The sequence below is a fragment of the Haematobia irritans genome, chromosome 5 (genome assembly GCF_050003625.1).
Source record: "Haematobia irritans isolate KBUSLIRL chromosome 5, ASM5000362v1, whole genome shotgun sequence".
In the NCBI taxonomy this organism is placed as follows: Eukaryota; Metazoa; Arthropoda; class Insecta; order Diptera; family Muscidae; genus Haematobia; species Haematobia irritans.
The window spans coordinates 73344925-73361893 of NC_134401.1; the positions used below are offsets into that span (position 1 = coordinate 73344925).

The 16969-nt window shown below is 41.6% G+C and overlaps 1 protein-coding gene across 1 annotated transcript in view; it reads left to right on the forward strand.

Annotated features, from left to right (window-relative positions):
• The window catches only part of LOC142239842 (uncharacterized), a 214059-nt gene that overhangs the window by 106784 nt on the left and 90306 nt on the right, over positions 1-16969 (forward strand). Inside the window, exon 4 of the mRNA XM_075311600.1 lies at positions 11771-11821. Within this exon, the coding sequence (XP_075167715.1) occupies positions 11771-11821 (51 nt within the window). The remainder of the gene's footprint in view (positions 1-11770; positions 11822-16969) is intronic.

Consider the following 16969-nt stretch of genomic DNA (forward strand, 5'->3'; position numbering starts at 1 on the left):
AATTCTACTCCCTATGCAAAATTTCAACTAAATCCGAGCAAAAAATTGGCCTCTGTGAGCAAATGAGTGTAAATCGGGCGAAAGCTATATATGGGAGCTATATCTAAATCTGAACCGATTTGGCTGATATTTTGCAAGTTTTTCGAGACTTCTAAAATATTCGGATGCACGGAATTTGTGGAAGATCGGTTGATATACACGCCAATTATGACCAGATCGGTGAAAAATATATATGGCAGCTATATCTAAATCTGAACCGATTTTTTCCAAAATCAATAGGGATCGTCTTTGAGCCGAAACAGGACCCTATACCAAATTTTAGTACAATCGGACTAAAACTGCGAGCTGTACTTTGCACACAAAAATACACCAACAGACAGACAGACAGACGGACGGACATCGCTAAATCGACTCAGAATTTAATTCTAAGCCGATCCGTATACTAAAAGGTTGGTCTATGATTACTCCTTCTTGGCGTTACATACAAATGCACAAACTTATTATACCCTGTACCACAGTAGTGGTGAAGGGTATAAAAAATTTGGGATACTTTTCTATAGAAATAATATTTAGCAAAAAAGTTCGATAGAAATACAATTTTGACAAAATTTTCTAAAGAAATAAAATTTTGACAAAATTTTCTACACGAATAAAATGTTGACAAAATTTTCTATAAAAATTTTTTGTTAGATGTTTGGTAAGATTTTTTTCAAATTTTGGTAGATTTGTTTGGCACGATTGGTAAACGTTGTTACCGGCTTCTAATATCCTCCTCTCGAACCATCAAAAATGATTAAAAATTGTGTTGAGTGAAAAAGTCCCTACGTTGTGCCCCTACGTCCCTACAAGTCACTAAATATTAGAAAAAACCGATCCGGTTGAAATTTGCTACATGGTGTTAGTATATGGTCTCTCACAACTATGCAAAAATTGGTCCAAATGGGTCCATAATTATATATAGCCCCCATATAAACCGATCCCCAGATATGACCTCCGGAGCCTCTTTGAGGAGCAAAATTCATCCCATTCGGTTGAAATTTGGTACATTGCACTAGTACAACCGCTAACAGCCATGCAACAATTGGTCCATATTGGTCTATAGTTATATATAGCCGATCGCCAATCACCTAAAATTGGTCCATATCGCCAAAACAAAAATAATCTTCCAAAATGTTATTATATAGAAAATCTTGTCTGAATTTTATTTCTATAGAAAATTTTGTCAAAATTGTATTTCTATAGAGAATTTTATCAAACTGAATTATATACGTATAATTCAAATGTTAGGAAAGCTGACTGGAATAGGTATAGGGAATCGTTCAATATGATGATACCGGAAATAACAGAGACAAATATGAGAAATGTGCAAGATATCGAACACGCAGTGGAGCGGATTACTAAGGCCTTCAACATCTCACTGAAAACTGCATGCCCTAGAGGGAATCCAAGGGGGAAAAATAGACCACCATGGTGGTCTACGGATTAAGTAATATGAGGAAATCCTGCAGGAAGCTCTACTATACTAGGTACTATTGGATACACATTTTCCTTGAAATCGGACGGTTGAACCATGTTCTGGCGGTGCCACAGGGGCTCAGCGGTCGTTTCCTATCGAGGAAATTGTATCGGAATCTAGAATAAGATGGGCGTTAAATAACTTTGGACCATTCAAATCCCCCGGACCTGATGGAATTACTCCTGCGGAGCTACAAGCAGTGACTGACAAATTTATCCCCTGGTTGTCGGCGATATATGAAGGATGTATCAACTTATCATATATCCCTGGAAAGTGGAGGGAAACATAGTCGTTTCGCGAAGGATTTCCGACCAATCAGCTTATCATCATTCCTACTTAAGACTCTGGAGAGGATGATAGATATTTATCTAAGAACTAGCATCGATTCAAGTTTGTTCTCGAAAAGACAGCATGCATACTCGAAGGGCAGGTCTACTGAGACCGCACTACATGAACTAGTCAGCTTTATTGAAAGCTCACTATCTGTCAAAAAATACACAATCGTGGCGTTTCTAGACATCGAAGGGGCGTTCAGTAATGTCCATCCGAGCTCGATATTAAATGGACTGACGACTCTGAATGTTGATCCATGTATACTTAGGCTGTTAGACGAACTTCTAATGAAGAGACGTATTTCAGCCACACTAGGACAAAGTTAGGTTAGGTTAGGTTAAAGTGGCAGCCCGATTAAGATGCAGGCTCACTTAGACTATTCAGTCCATTGTGATACCACATTAACTAAAAGTACCTATTACATATGGGCACTTCTAGTTTTAATCGCTGAAACTTCTCGATTACTTTCTTCTGTTGAACCAACCAGATTGTTCCAAAAACATTATCAGACTGCTTAAGTTAACGTTTTCCAGGTCCGCCAGTAATCTGAAGCTATATGCCCCTAAAATTTGCTTACGCCTTACACAAAATGCAGGACACTCACACAAGAGGTGTTTTATTGATTCATTTTCCTCCGCATCATGACAGCTCATACAATAGTCATTATACTTTGCACCAATAGTTTTTGCAAAATTGCCTATCAGGCAGAGACCCGTTATAGCAGATATCAGGAGTGATATCTGGCGTCTCGAGAACACTACCATATCTAGTGTGCGGTTTAAGTTTAAATGGGGCCATATTTGCTTGATGTCGTTACAACCCTTGCAATTCTCCCATCGAACATTTGCCATCATGACAGCTTTCTCACGCAGTAAGAGCTTGCAGGTAGCCAGAGGCATACCAACAGATTCTAGTTCCCCTGGAATATGTAAGGTAGTTCCTAGCCTTGCTAGCTCATCTGCTTCGCAGTTCCCCAGTATGTTCCTATGGCCAGGCACCCATATTAGGTGAATATTGTGCTGCTCAGCCATCTCATTGAGAGATTTGCGGCAGTCGATGGCCGCTTTCGAGTTGAGGAACACAGAGTCCAAGGATTTTATTGCAGGTTGACAGTCTGAGTATATATTAATGCCAATATTGCTTGGAGCATTACTTCTCAGCCAATTCACCACTTCTCTTATTGCTAATATTTCAGCTTGAAAACACTACAGTGATCAGGTAATCTTTTCGCTATTCGAAGTTCCAGTTCTTTAGAATATACTCCGCCATCCAATTTGGAGCCATCAGTGTAGAAATCTATACATCTTTTATTCCACGGGGTCCGTGTACACCACGCCTCACTGTTGGGAATTAGAGTCTCAAACTTTTTGTCGAAAAGTGGTCTCGCCAAAGTGTAATCCGCTACGTTTGGCACATCTGGCATTATTTTGAGGACCGAACTGTGACCGTAACTTTTTTCCGACCACAGCGATAGCTCGCGCAACCACACAGCCGTTGTTGTTGTTGTAGCCCCTGGGAATATTGTATAAAAAAAGCAAGACAAACAAAGGATAGACAATTACAAACAAATACAAGGGATTAGACATCTAAGCATCCACATCCAGTTCGAGGAAGCGGCCTGCCTCTACTGGATGTGTCCAAAGTGAAGCAGGTATCAGGTCCGTCGGCTTAGCAGGACATTCGAAGAGGTGTCTCGTGATATGAGGCGAATGTCCACAATTCGGGCAAACATCCTGAATTGCCGGGTTCAGAAGGGAGAGGTAACTATTTAGGTACCTAGAGATCTCCGAACTTAGCTGGGATAGCACCGACCTGGTTTCTCTAGGAAGCCGACTCTCATCTTCATTGATTGGTGGTGGCCTACCTCCCAGTACAACACTGCACTGGTAGGAGTTAATCGCATCCTGAACCGCTGCCGAGTGCACTGCCCTCAGTGCCGTCCTTATTCCCTCATCACTGTCATCGCCCATCACATGCTCTATTGACTGCAAATCCTTCCTAAAATCAAACCGAATGGGTCTGCCCCTTTCGGTCGTTGCCCTCTTGGTGGTGGCATGGTTTGGGTGGTTCACACTCCTGCACTTTATCAGGTGCTGTTGGGTGATAGCATTTTGGACTCATGATGCAGATGCTGTTCTGGGGTTTTGGAGTGACATCCAGTCGCAATCCGCAACGCAGTATTTTGCACCGTCTGGAGATTTCTCCATTGAGTATCGCTAATACTGGGATAAGTCTTTTGTATCGTCTCTTTATCTTTCCCCCAGGTGCTACCAGCCAATGCCTTCAGGATCTTGTTTCTGCTCCCAACCTTCTTAGCTACCATTTCCGCATGTTTACCAAAGAGGAACAGGCTATCAAAAGTCACACCAAGAACTTTGGGGTTCTTGCATGTGGGGACACTCTGGCCACGAATGTGGATATCGAGTTCCATGTTCACCTCTTTAGTCCACGATATGAAAATGGTCGCCGTAGACTTGGGGGCAGAAAGTTTCAGATTCCTGTCGACAAAGAAATCCCTAAGTGCAGGTAGGTAATCATTTATCCTCACCTCAAGCTCCCTTATGTCCCTACCTGTAGTCACTATGGAACAGTCGTCCGCATAGGTTATCAGGTGGACATCTGGTGGTGGTTGGGGAGCTCCAGCCACGTAAAAATTGAAGAGGAGGGGGGACAATACACCGCCTTGAGGTACGCCCTGTTTGTTCCTCCTGGGCGTTGATCTTTTCCCTCTAAATTCCACGTAGGACTGTCTGCCAGCCATGTAGTTTGCCAACCATCCCTTGAAATTATTGGGAAGGGTGGTTCCCAGGATATCTCCCAAGAGCGTGGTATGGTTCACTGTATCAAACGCCTTAGACAAGTCCAGTGCCACGAGAATCGAACGTTTATGCGGCCTTTTGCTGTTCAGTCCCTCTGCAATTTTGGCTGTTAATTCACACAACGCAGTGGTTGTACTCCTGCCCGAGCGGAATGTTCTGCCAACATTAGGTGTTCTGAAAAGCAGGGCAGTAAAATAGCTTCCAGAATCTTCGTTACGGGGGACAGAAGAGTAATTGGTCGATACGAGTCTCCAAGGTGTGCCTGTTTTCCTGGTTTCAGAACAGGAACAACTTTCCCTATTTTCCAGATGTCCGGTATTTCGAGGGTGTTGAGACAGACATTGAAGGTGTGGGTCAGATATCTAACACCATTCTCGCCAATGTGTTTCAGCATCCTCGTAGCCAGGCCATCTGTGCCAATTGCTGTGGAGCTCTTGGCGGCCTTTATCGCCTGGAGAACATTCTCCTGACTGATGACCATAGGGGGATTTTCCTGTCTGAGGGCACGGAAAACTCGCCTTTGCTTCCTGCTTGCACGATCAACTGTTTGGGGGTGCTCGACAAATTGTCTGCAGAAAGCATTCGCTGCACGTGTGTCGTCTTTCGGAGTTTGCCCCCCAAACGATATGGAGATATTATCCCCACGTTTGGGGTTCGATAGATTCCTGATTGTAGACCACAGCCGTTTGGATCCAAGATCAGACCCCTCCAAATGCTTGCGCTACTTTCCTCGCTTATGAGTGGCAACAAGTCGGTCGATCTCCTTAGCGAGACTCGGGATCCTAGGGTCAGCTGGGTCTACTTTCCGGATTTCGTCCCTCTTATCTGCCATCCTTGATGCTTCCATGGGGAAGTTCGGACGGATGTCGGGGATCCGGCCCGCTGGTATGCATCTTTTACACGCCCTCTTCAAGACATCCCTGAAGAATTTCTCTCCAGCCGGCGCTGACGCTGGTAGGGGGGCAGTGGCAAACTCGTACTCGGTTAGCGAGGTAAAAAGCTCCCAATTAGCTTTACCGAAGTTCATAAACTTTCTCTTCTCTGGAATTACGGTGTCAGTCCTAAGTCAATAGACACTGTGATCGGGAGGTGGTCGGAGTTCATGGCTATGTCTACATGCCATGAGGTCTGAGTCACGAGGTCAGAGCTAACCATAGTGATGTCGGGGGAGCTTCGGCATGTGGCCGTTATACGAGTCGGGTGGTTTTCATTCAATACACAGAATTCTGTGTCATCCACGTGATCCGCAATCAATTCTCCTCTGGCATCACATCCAAGCTCTGAGTACCAGCTGTCATGATGTGCATTCAGGTCGCCTAACAGGACAGTACGCACTGTGTTGAGGTGGGGCCTCAGCATTGGCTTGTATCCTGTCTGGCAAGCAGAATCGGGTGGAATATATACGTTTAGAATACATATATCTTCCTCCCCCACCGTGACAGTTATCCCCTTTATCTCCAAATGGGGATCAGTCGTGGTCAGTGGCATGGGTCTGTACCTCACGAAATCATGGACAATGAAGGCTATTCCCCCTCCGGCATTCCTTTCTCTGTCTTGCTTAATCACAGAGTAGCAGGATGATCTCGTGAGATCATTCCTGCTGGAGAGCTTAGTCTCCTGGAGCGCAGATATGAGAATACCCCTCTTGTCCATGAAGTCCGTGATTTCAGTGATCTTCCTTGTCAGTCCATTGCAATTCCACTGTAGGATCTTGAGACCACTCAACTGGTTCCCAGCAGTGGACGGGACAGTCCGAATTATTGAATGTGCTGACAAGGAAGAGTTTATTGTCGTCTGTTGTAGATGGTGGCTATTGTCTATGGTATGGGGTTGCTGAAATTGTTGGATTCTCCGGCAGCAGGTACCAACAAAGTCAGGGGTATACTGGTCAGAATTCCTGAAACCTGAGTATCTCAGGTGTGTCGAGGTCTTGCAGATGGAACACCTAACCGGTTTAGCTGCCCTAGCGAATCCCTTTCTGCAAGCCTGACATGTCTCCGGACCAGGTATACTGTTGTTTACGGACGGACTCGGATTTGGTATTTGTGTGGAAGTTGTTGTCATGTGTGTTGATGTGGGGGGATGGGTCATGACAGGTGATGTGGGGTCTGCAGTCATAACATGAGAGGACCACACCGTTGTGACTACAGGGGGGGGGGGGAAGCGCACACAGGTGGGACACTTGAATTTAGGATTGTACACTCTTGAGTCCCGAGCAACGCAGATGTACCCAGTTGTGACATTCGCTGCACATCACGGAGTAACCTCCGCGCGTGACCTGCCGCGAACAGACTGGACACACATGCTTCACTGGACCTGGATTGCTTTCAATGTCGCCAGCACAAAGGAGAAGAGTTCTGAGCAGACTGGCTGGCAGACTCTGCCCAGGAAGGAAAAAAGGATGCGATGTGGGGTGGGATTTGGGAAAAAGGTGGGGAAGGGTTTTTTATACATACTCGTATTCCCAAAGGGGGGTTGCAGTCCTTGGACAAGGATGGTGTCCTTGTGTCGACCCCGGTGTGTGGGACCGACTGCAGTGAGGGTCGCACAGCCGTTGTTGCAGCTGACTGTTTGGCCAAAATGTCTAAAGGCAAGAGAAGCAGTATGACATTAAGGGAATTTGTTCCTGTCTTGCTGAATGCACCTGAGATACACAAGCACGCCATACGCTGAAATTTGTTTAAACTTGTTGGCTGGTGAAGTGCGGGCCACCAGACTACAACACCATATAGCATTATAGGTCTCACCACTGCCGTGTATAGCCAATGCACAATTTTTGGTTTTAGTCCCCACTTTTTCCCTATTGCCTTTTTGCACCCTTTTTGCTTTCCTCGCCCTCTCTTCAATATTAAGCTTAAAGTTCAACTTCCTGTCCAAAATAACGCCAAGGTATGTTGCACACTCACTAAAGGGAATTTCAATACCCCCTAAGGAAATGGGCCTAACTGTGGGAGTTTTGCGACCTTTCCAGTACATGACTAGTTCTGTCTTTGCAGGATTTACCCCTAGACCATTATCTTTCTCCCATTTCTCAGTCATCCGGAGGGCTCTCGGTATAATATCTCTAACTGTTGATGGGAATTTTCCCCTGACTGCTAGCGCCACATCATCTGCGTATGCCACCACTTGTATCCTTTCTTTTTCTATGGAAACCAGAAGGTCGCTTATACCAACATTCCAAAGAAGTGGTGATAGAACTCCTCCTTGAGGAGTGCCTCTGTTCACATACCTTTGAATGTTTGCTTGTCCTAGTGTGGCTGAAATGCGTCTCTTCCTTAGAAGTTCGTCTAACAGCCTAAGTATACCTGGATCAACATTCAGAGTTGTCAGTCCATTTAATATCGAGCTCGGATGGACGTTACTGAACGCCCCTTCGATGTCTAGAAACGCCACGATTGTGTATTCTGTGACAGATAGTGAGCTTTCAGTAAAGCTGACTAGTTCATGTAATGGGGTCGCAGTAGACCTGCCCTTCGAGTATGCATGTTGTCGTTTCGAGAGCTAACTTGAATCGACGCTAGTTCTAAGATAAATGTCTTTCATCCTCTCCAGAGTCTTAAGTAGGAATGATGATAAGCTGATTGGTCGGAAATCCTTCGCATTCGAGTGAGAGCCTTTTCCCGCTTTAGTTCATACCTAAAACGACTTTTGATTCCCTCCACTTTCCTGGAATATATGCTAAGTTGATACATCCTATATATATAGCCAACAACCAGGGGATAATTCTGTCAGCCACCGCTTGTAACTCCGCCGGAGTAATTCCATCAGGTCCGGGGGATTTGAATGATCCAAAGCTATTTAACGCCTATTTTATTCTAGATTCCGATACAATTTCCTCGATAGGAAACGACCGCTGAGCCACTGTGGCACCACCAGTACATGGTTCAACCTCTGATTTCCGGGAAAATGTGTGTCCAATACGACCTCCAGCGTCTCCTCACTGGACGTTGTCCAATTGCCCTCCGACGTTTTAATGAAACCTGGAGCGGAGTTCGTGGATGCTTGCACCTTGCGTAGTCTGGAAGGCTCGGACGTATTCTCAATGCTGCTGCAGTAATCATTCCAAGAGTTATTCTGAGCCTTTCTCAGTTCTCGCTTGTATCCTCTCAAATTCTTCTTGAAGCATCCCAATCCACAGGAGCTCTAGTGGACTTTGCTTTGTTAAAGAGCTTCCTGCACGATTTCCTCATATCACCTAACTCCGAAGACCACCATGGTGTTCGATTTTTCCCCCTTGGCTTCCCTCTAGGGCATGCAGCCTTCAGTGAAATGTTGAAGGCCTTAGTAATCCTCTCCACTGCGTGTTCGATAACTTGCACAGTGGTCATATTTTTCTCTGGTATTTCATATTATATCATATTATATCATATCATCATATTGAACGATTCCCTATACCTATTCCAGTCAGCTTACCTAACATTTGGCGGAAATATGGTCTTGGTGGTATGAACATCAAATTTGAAACTGATGTAGCGATGATCTGAGAAGCTATGTTCACTTAAAACCTGCAAATCAGATATCATTTCCTTCAGTTCTTGCGAGGCCAAGGTGACGTCCAAAACCTCTTGCCTGTTTTTAGTAACAAAGGTTGGGGCATCTCCCTTATTGCAAACTACCAAATTAGTACGCAAAATAAACTCTAGGAGTGACTCTCCTCTTGTATTAATGTCACCACTTCCCCATATACTATGATGTGCATTTGCATCGCATCCCATAATGAGCTTTTGTCTTTGTTTTCAATGACTCCTCAACGAAGGTGTTAACGGCACATGGAGGCATCTCCCTATCATGTCCCATGTAGACCGAAGATACCCAATATTTGCATTTGGCTATTTCTAAATTGGCAACGACAGTGTCTGCATTGCACATTGAAGGAAGCAGAAACAAGTTAAGCTCGTTTTTAGCAATTATACAGGCTCGATTTACATCATTACCAGTATACTGCAATAGTTTGAACCCCGGAGTACTTAATTCACACATTTTGTTTCTATAAACGTATGATTCTTGAATAAGAACTATGTCTATGTCCCCTTTCATCAGGAGAACTTTTAAGGCAGCGCATGCAGCCTTACAATGATGAAGATTTATCTGGAGGATCCGTAGGACCATCGAGATTTTCAACAACCGTCACATCAGCCGCTTCAATAGAGTCATCAAGAATGTCCTCTTCGGAGATCTCAGTGACTCTCGCAATAACCATAGGTTCAACTTTGGGAACCATAGGTTCAACTTCAACCGGGGAACTGCGAAGCGGATGAGTTGGCAAGGCTAGGGACTACCTTACATATTCCAGGGGAACTAGAATTTGTTGGTATGTCCCTAGCTACCTGCAAGCTCATGCTACGTGAGAAGGCTGTTATGATGGCAAATGTTCGATGGGAGAATTGCAAGGGTTGTAACGACACCAAGCAAATATGGCCCCATTTCAACTTAAACCGCACACTAGATATGCTAATGTTCTCGAGACGTCAGATATCCCTCCTGATATCTGCTATAACGGCCTGATAGGCGATTTTGCAAAAACTATTGGCGCGAAGTATAATGACTATTGTATGAGCTGTCATGATGCGGAGGAAAAGGAATCAATTAAACACCTCTTGTGTGAGTGTCCTGCATTTTGTGTAAAGCGTAAGCTGATTTTAGGGGCATATACCTTTAGATTACTGGCGGATCTGGAAAACGTTAACTTAAGCAGTATTTTAATGTTTTTGGAACAATCTGGTTGGTTCAACGAAGAAAATAATAGAGAAGGTTCAGTGGTTAAAACTAGAAGTGCCCATATGTAATAGCTACTTTTAGTTAAATGTGGTATCACAATGGACTGAATAGTCTAAGTGAGCCTGAAACTTAATCGGGCTGCCACTTTAACCTAACCTATCAAAAGTAGAATGTGTGTATGTTCATTTATAGCCACAAGTGGTGAACTTCTCTCTTATCACAGAGTGCCGCCCGATTCTATGTTTAGCTCATTGACAAGGGACCTCCCTTTCCGAACGGTGTTACATATTGTGGTAAAACCACTTATAGAAGCTTTTGGAACACTCAGAAATGTCACCAGCATTACTGAGAAGCGATAATCCACCGATTTAGTTGTGAAGCCTTTCAAAATACAGCTGGTTCACGAATTGATGCCGAACGACTTACATTAACTTTTTGTGTTCAGCGACGAAGCTCGTATTTGGCTCAATGGGTACACTCAAAAAAAGTTCACTTGGATCAAAAAATTTTGACCTTCCCTTAAGAATTGTTGTATCGATTCCGAGCTTTAAATCTAAAGTTTTAATATTTCAGTTAATTTAAGGACAATTTCTTTACTTTAAAGAAAATTAGCCTTCCCAGCAAAAATTTTAAGAAATCTAGAAGCAGTAAAAAATTTTCTTAAATACTGTATGCGCTAATATTAAGCGCATACTTTTTTGCTTACAAAAGAAGGAAGAAAAAATCGTCGATATTTAATTCATGCTGATTCGGAAACAAGAAAGTAAAGTACATACGATTTAATGCATACTATGTCGTTTACAAAACAGCACAAAAGTATGTTAGTTTCCAACTCGTTGTAAAACTTTGCCGAATTTAAAGCACTTTGGTATGCGAGATATCATTTAGTGCGTCCTATCTCGTATACTTTGATGCACTAAAGTATGCAAGCTTTAACTTAGTTTTTAAACTGTGCAGAATATGAAGTTGGATGATTATTGCATCCATCCTCGTATACAAAAATGCTCTAAAGTATGTAAGTTTTAATCTCTTTTTCATACGATCGCTCACGATGAAAACCGAAATCTTGTATGCGTCGTAGAAAAAATTGAGTGAGGTCATCAGTTTGTGGTTGAAAGTTGTGCCATGTGGAAGTGTTCTCGCGTGTCCGTTTTTTTGTTAGAGTTATTTGTTTTGAGCTCTGAGAGCATAATGCTTTGGTAAGTAAACCCCACTGTTTTTGTTTTTTTACTTATTTTATTTGTAATACGGTTTGTAGTACCGTTCGAAATGCCAAAAATAAAAAAGACTATTTAGCAAACGACATTTGGATAGGTTGATTCGAAAAGAAGTAAATAAAATAAATTTGCTTAAGCCTATTAAGCTGAATGTTTTTTTTTTTCAGGAACTGCAGGGACCGAATTCGGAAACAAGACAGAGTTCAACAATTATTTTAGTAAGTGTATCCGATTAGTTAAAAATCTGCACTACAAAACCCAATCTGTGAAGAGAAGTAGCAACAGCAAAGCGGAAGAGCCGTAATTTTTTTATTTCTATCATATTTTTTTATTTTTCTATTCTATTTTGTATTTCTATCATATAAGTATTATATTTCTCAAGACTGAATATATTTTTTAAGTTCCTTATCTTAAAAGCCCTTATATAACACCAAGTATTATAATTACTTAAAATTAACGAATTAAATGTTAACAAAACAACAACAAATGAAAAAGAAAACAATAAATGGATGATATTTTCCCTCAATATTAAACAAATAAGTAGTCATTATTTCATCGCATTAAATAGGCGAGGAAAAAGCGCTTCACACAGAGATATTTTTTCATGTACGACTTTAGGCAATTATGGATGCGCTGACATTCAGCACTTTTGTAAAATGTCACAAACTGCGCTTGTTTATGGGCTTCTAAGTATGCATAAAGTAAGCGCATTTTCGCGAGACATTTCTTTATAAATTCACCAATGAATTCCTCGCTTTGGCAAGCGCTGCCTCTGACAATTCTCCTTTACAATTGCGATGAAAATTCATCAAGTTTTTGCTGGGTTAGTTCAAAGTCATGGGATTTTAACGGAGAGAAAAAAATTGTTGTCCTAAATTTAATGAACAAAGTTTTTGAAGCAAAGATTATAAACTTTATTTAATTCATTATTATATAAAGAAATTTGTTCTTAATTTTTTGTGAATTTCGCATTCTAAAATTTAGGTTGCGTAATCTTTAATATCACGTAAATATATTTTTCAGTGGACGTAAATAAGAAAAATTGTGGATTGTGGAGCGAAGAGCACCCAAAAACATTACAAGAGCTACCAATCCCAGCAAAAGCTAGGTAACCATAACTCATTACAATTTGCATTACCAGAAGTAAAACTCTCATTACACGTTGCATTACATTGCGATGAGTTATAATGACTAACTTATAATGACAATAATAACTACTTCTCAGTAATTTGTGAAGATTATTCTTAATAAAATATTGAGCAATTACATAAAAAACAAGTAAGTAAAGTCTAAAGTCGGGCGGGGCCGACTATATTATACCCTTCACCTCTAGGTTAGGTTAAGGTTAGGTTAAAGTGGCAGCCCGATTAAGATTAAAGCTCACTTAGACTATTCAGTCCATTGTGATACCACATTAACTAAAACTACCTATTACATATGGGCACTTCTAGTTTTAACCGTTGAACCTTCTCGATTATTTTCTTCTGTTGAACCAATCAGATTGTTCCAAAAACATTAGCAGACTGCTTAAGTTAACGTTTTCCAGGTCCGCCAGTAATCTGAAGCTATATGCCCCTAAAATTTGCTTACGCCTTACACAAAATGCGGGACACTCACACAAGAGGTGTTTTATTGATTCCTTTTCCTCCGCATCATGACAACTCATACAATAGTCATTATACTTCGCACCAATAGTTTTTGCGGCAGCGACCCGTTATAGCAGATATCAGGAGTGATATCTGGCGTCTCGAGAACACTACCATATCTAGTGTGCGGTTTAAGTTTAAATGGGGCCATATTTGCTTGGTGTCGTTACAACCCTTACAATTCTCCCATCGAACATTTGCCATCGTGACAGCCTTCTCACGCAGTAAGAGCTTGCAGGTAGCCAGAGGCATACCAACAGATTCTAGTTCGCCTAGAATATGTAAGGTAGTTCCTAGCATTGCTAGTTCATCTGCTTCGCAGTTCCCCGGTATGTTCCTATGGCCAGGCACCCATATTAGGTGAATATTGTTCATCTGCTTCGCAGTTCCCCGGTATGTTCCTATGACCAGGCACCCATATTAGGTGAATATTGTGCTGCTCAGCCATCTCATTGAGAGATTTGCGGCAGTCGATGACCGTTTTCGAGTTGAAGAACACAGAGTCCAAGGATTTTATTGCAGGTTGACTGTCTGAGTATATATTAATGCCAATATTGCTTGGAGCATTACTTCTCAGCCAATTCACCACTTCTCTTATTGCTAATATTTCTTGCTGAATGCACCTGAGATACACAAGCACGCCATACGCTGAACTTTGTCTAAACTTGTCGGCTGGTGAAGTATGTACAATGTACAATTTTGGTTATAGTCCCCACTTTTTCCCTATTGCCTTTTTGCACGAGTATAAAGCTACCGTTGCTTTCCTCGCCCTTTCTTCAATATTAAGTTTAAAGTTCAGCTTCCTGTCCAAAATAACGCCAAGGTATTTTGCACACTCCCTAAAGGGAATTTCAATACCCCCTAAGGAAATGGGCCTAACCGTGGGAGTTTTGCGATCTTTGCAGTACATGACTAGTTCTGTCTTTGCAGGATTTACCCCAAGACCATTATCTTTCGCCCATTTCTCAGTCATCCGGAGGGCTCTCTTATAATATCTCTAACTGTTGATCGGAATTTTCCCCTGACTGCTAGCGCCACATCATCTGCGTATGCCACCACTTGTATTCGTTCCCCTTCCAGGGAAACCAGAAGGTCGTTTATAGCAACATTCCAAAGAAGAGGTGATAGAACCCCTCCTTGAGGAGTGCCTCTGTTCACATACCTTTGTATGTTTGCTTGTCCTAGTGTGGCTGAAAGAAGTTCGTCTAACAGCCTAAGTATACCTGGATCAACATTCAGAGTTGTCAGACCATTTAATATCGAGCTCGGATGGACGTTATTGAACGCCCCTTCACCACTATGTAGGCCAAAATTTGTGTTACCATTTCAACTACTTCACATTTGTTGGAAGCTATATAAAGGAGACAATTTTTTTTACTTCTACAAAATCTCTAGAATTAAAATTTAAATCGGCTAACGCTATCCAGTTAATTGGAGGAAACTTCCATTGAAAATGGGTCTAAAATGTGTAACAGTCTACCATATTTCCCCAACTCTGGAGTACGTATATATGGGAGCTATATATAATCTGAACCGATTTTGACAAAATTTGACATGTATAGTTAGAATAATAATTCTGCTATCTATGCGAAATTTCACGTACATGGGATTATAACTTTGGCCCCCTGGTTATATGAGTGCAAATCGGACGGAAGATATATATATGGGAGCCATATCTAAATCTGAACCGATTTCAACCAAATGTGGCACAATTACCGATACTACTAAACGTACTCCTTGTGCGAAATTTGAAGCAAATCTCGGCAAAACCCTGGATTTTGGGGCCATATAAGTTCAAATCGGACGAAACATATATATGGGAGCTATATCTAAATCTGAATCAATTTTGACCATATTTGGCACATACAATAGTATCGTTAAAAGTACCGCTTGTGCAAAATTTGAAGTAAGTCAGGGCAAAACTCTGGCTTTTGAGACCATATAAGTCCAAATCGGGCGCAAGATATATATGTGAGCTATATCTAAATCTGAACCGATTTTAACAAAATTTGACACACTTAACAATACTATTAAATGTACCCCTTGTGCAAAATTTGAAGCAAATCACGGCAAAACTCTGGCTTTTGTGGCCATATAAGTTCAACTCGGACAAAAGATATATATGGGAGCTATATCTAAATTTGAACCGATTTCAATCAAATTTACCAAGCATTGGTAGAATATCAATTCTACCCTCTGTGCAAAATTTCACGAAGATCGGTAGTAAAATTTGGCGTCTGTGGTCATATGAGTCTAAATCGGACGAAAGATATATATGGGAGCTATATCTAAATCTGAACCGATTTGGCTGATATTTTGCAGGATTTTCGAGATTCATAAAATATTTGGATGTACGGTATTTCAAGAAAATCGGTTGATAAACACGCTAACTATGACCAAATCGGGGATAAATATATGGCAGCTGAACCGATTTTTTCCAAAACCAATAGCGATTGTCTCTGTCCCAAGAAACGGCCCTATGCCAAATTTGAGGACGATCGGATTTAAATTGCGAGCTGTACTTTGTGCTCAAAATTACATATACAGACAGACGGACAATCGACTCAGAATTTAATTCTAAGCCGATCGGTATACTAAAAGATGGGTCTATGACCACTATTTCTTGGCGTTACATACAAATGCACAAACTTATTATACCCTGTACCACAGTAGTGGTGAAGGGTATAATTAAAACCAATATTTAATCTAACGTTGATTCTAAAATGTTTTCCAAGTATTTCATAACAGGTTGGCTGATAAGTCCCCGGCCTAACAAAGAAAACCACATTTTTTGTTTGTCAAAATTCGTTTTTATTATTCAACATAGTTCCCTTCAAGAGCAATACAACGATTATAACGACATTCCAAGCTTTTGATACCATTTTGGTAGTATTCCTTCGGGTTTGCCTCAAAATAGGCCTCAGTTTCGGCGATCACCTTTCATTGCAGCCAAATTTTTTCCCTGCGAGCATCCTTTTGAGGTCTGAGAACAAGAAAAAGGCGCTGGGAGCCAGATCTGGAGACTACGGTGAGTGGGGAAGCAATTCGAAGCCAAATTAATGAATTTTTGCAATCGTTCTCAATGACTTGTGGTACGGTGCGTTGTCTTGGTGGAACAACACATTTTTCTTCTTCATATGGGGCCGTTTTGCCGCGATTTCGACCTTCAAACGCTCCAATAACGCCATATAATAGTCAATGTAGTCAAGAATGTAGTGATGGATCCATATTTCATCCATTGTCACATATCGACGGAAAAACTCGGGTGTATTACGAGTTAACAGCTGCAAACACCGCTCAGAATCATCAACACGTTGTTGTTTTTGTGTCAAATGTGAGCTCGCGCGGCACCCATTTTGCATAGAGCTCCGCATATCCAAATATTGATGAATGATATGACCAACACGTTTTGTTGATGTTTTCGTCGGTAACCACCTCTTTCGGGCGTCCACTGCGTTTACCGTGCTCATTTCACCACGCTTGACTTTTGCATACCAATCAATTATTGTTGATTTCCCTGGAGCAGAGTCCGGAAACTCATTATCAAGCCAAGTGGAAGCAACCACCGTATTTTTTCCCTTCAGAAAACAGTATTTTATCAAAATACGAAATTCTTTTTTTCTCCATTTTTTTTACAATAATAAAAGTTGCTTCACAAAAGGCGCTCTATCTCACAAACTAATTGACTTACAGACGTAAAATTTTGACAAGAATCATTTG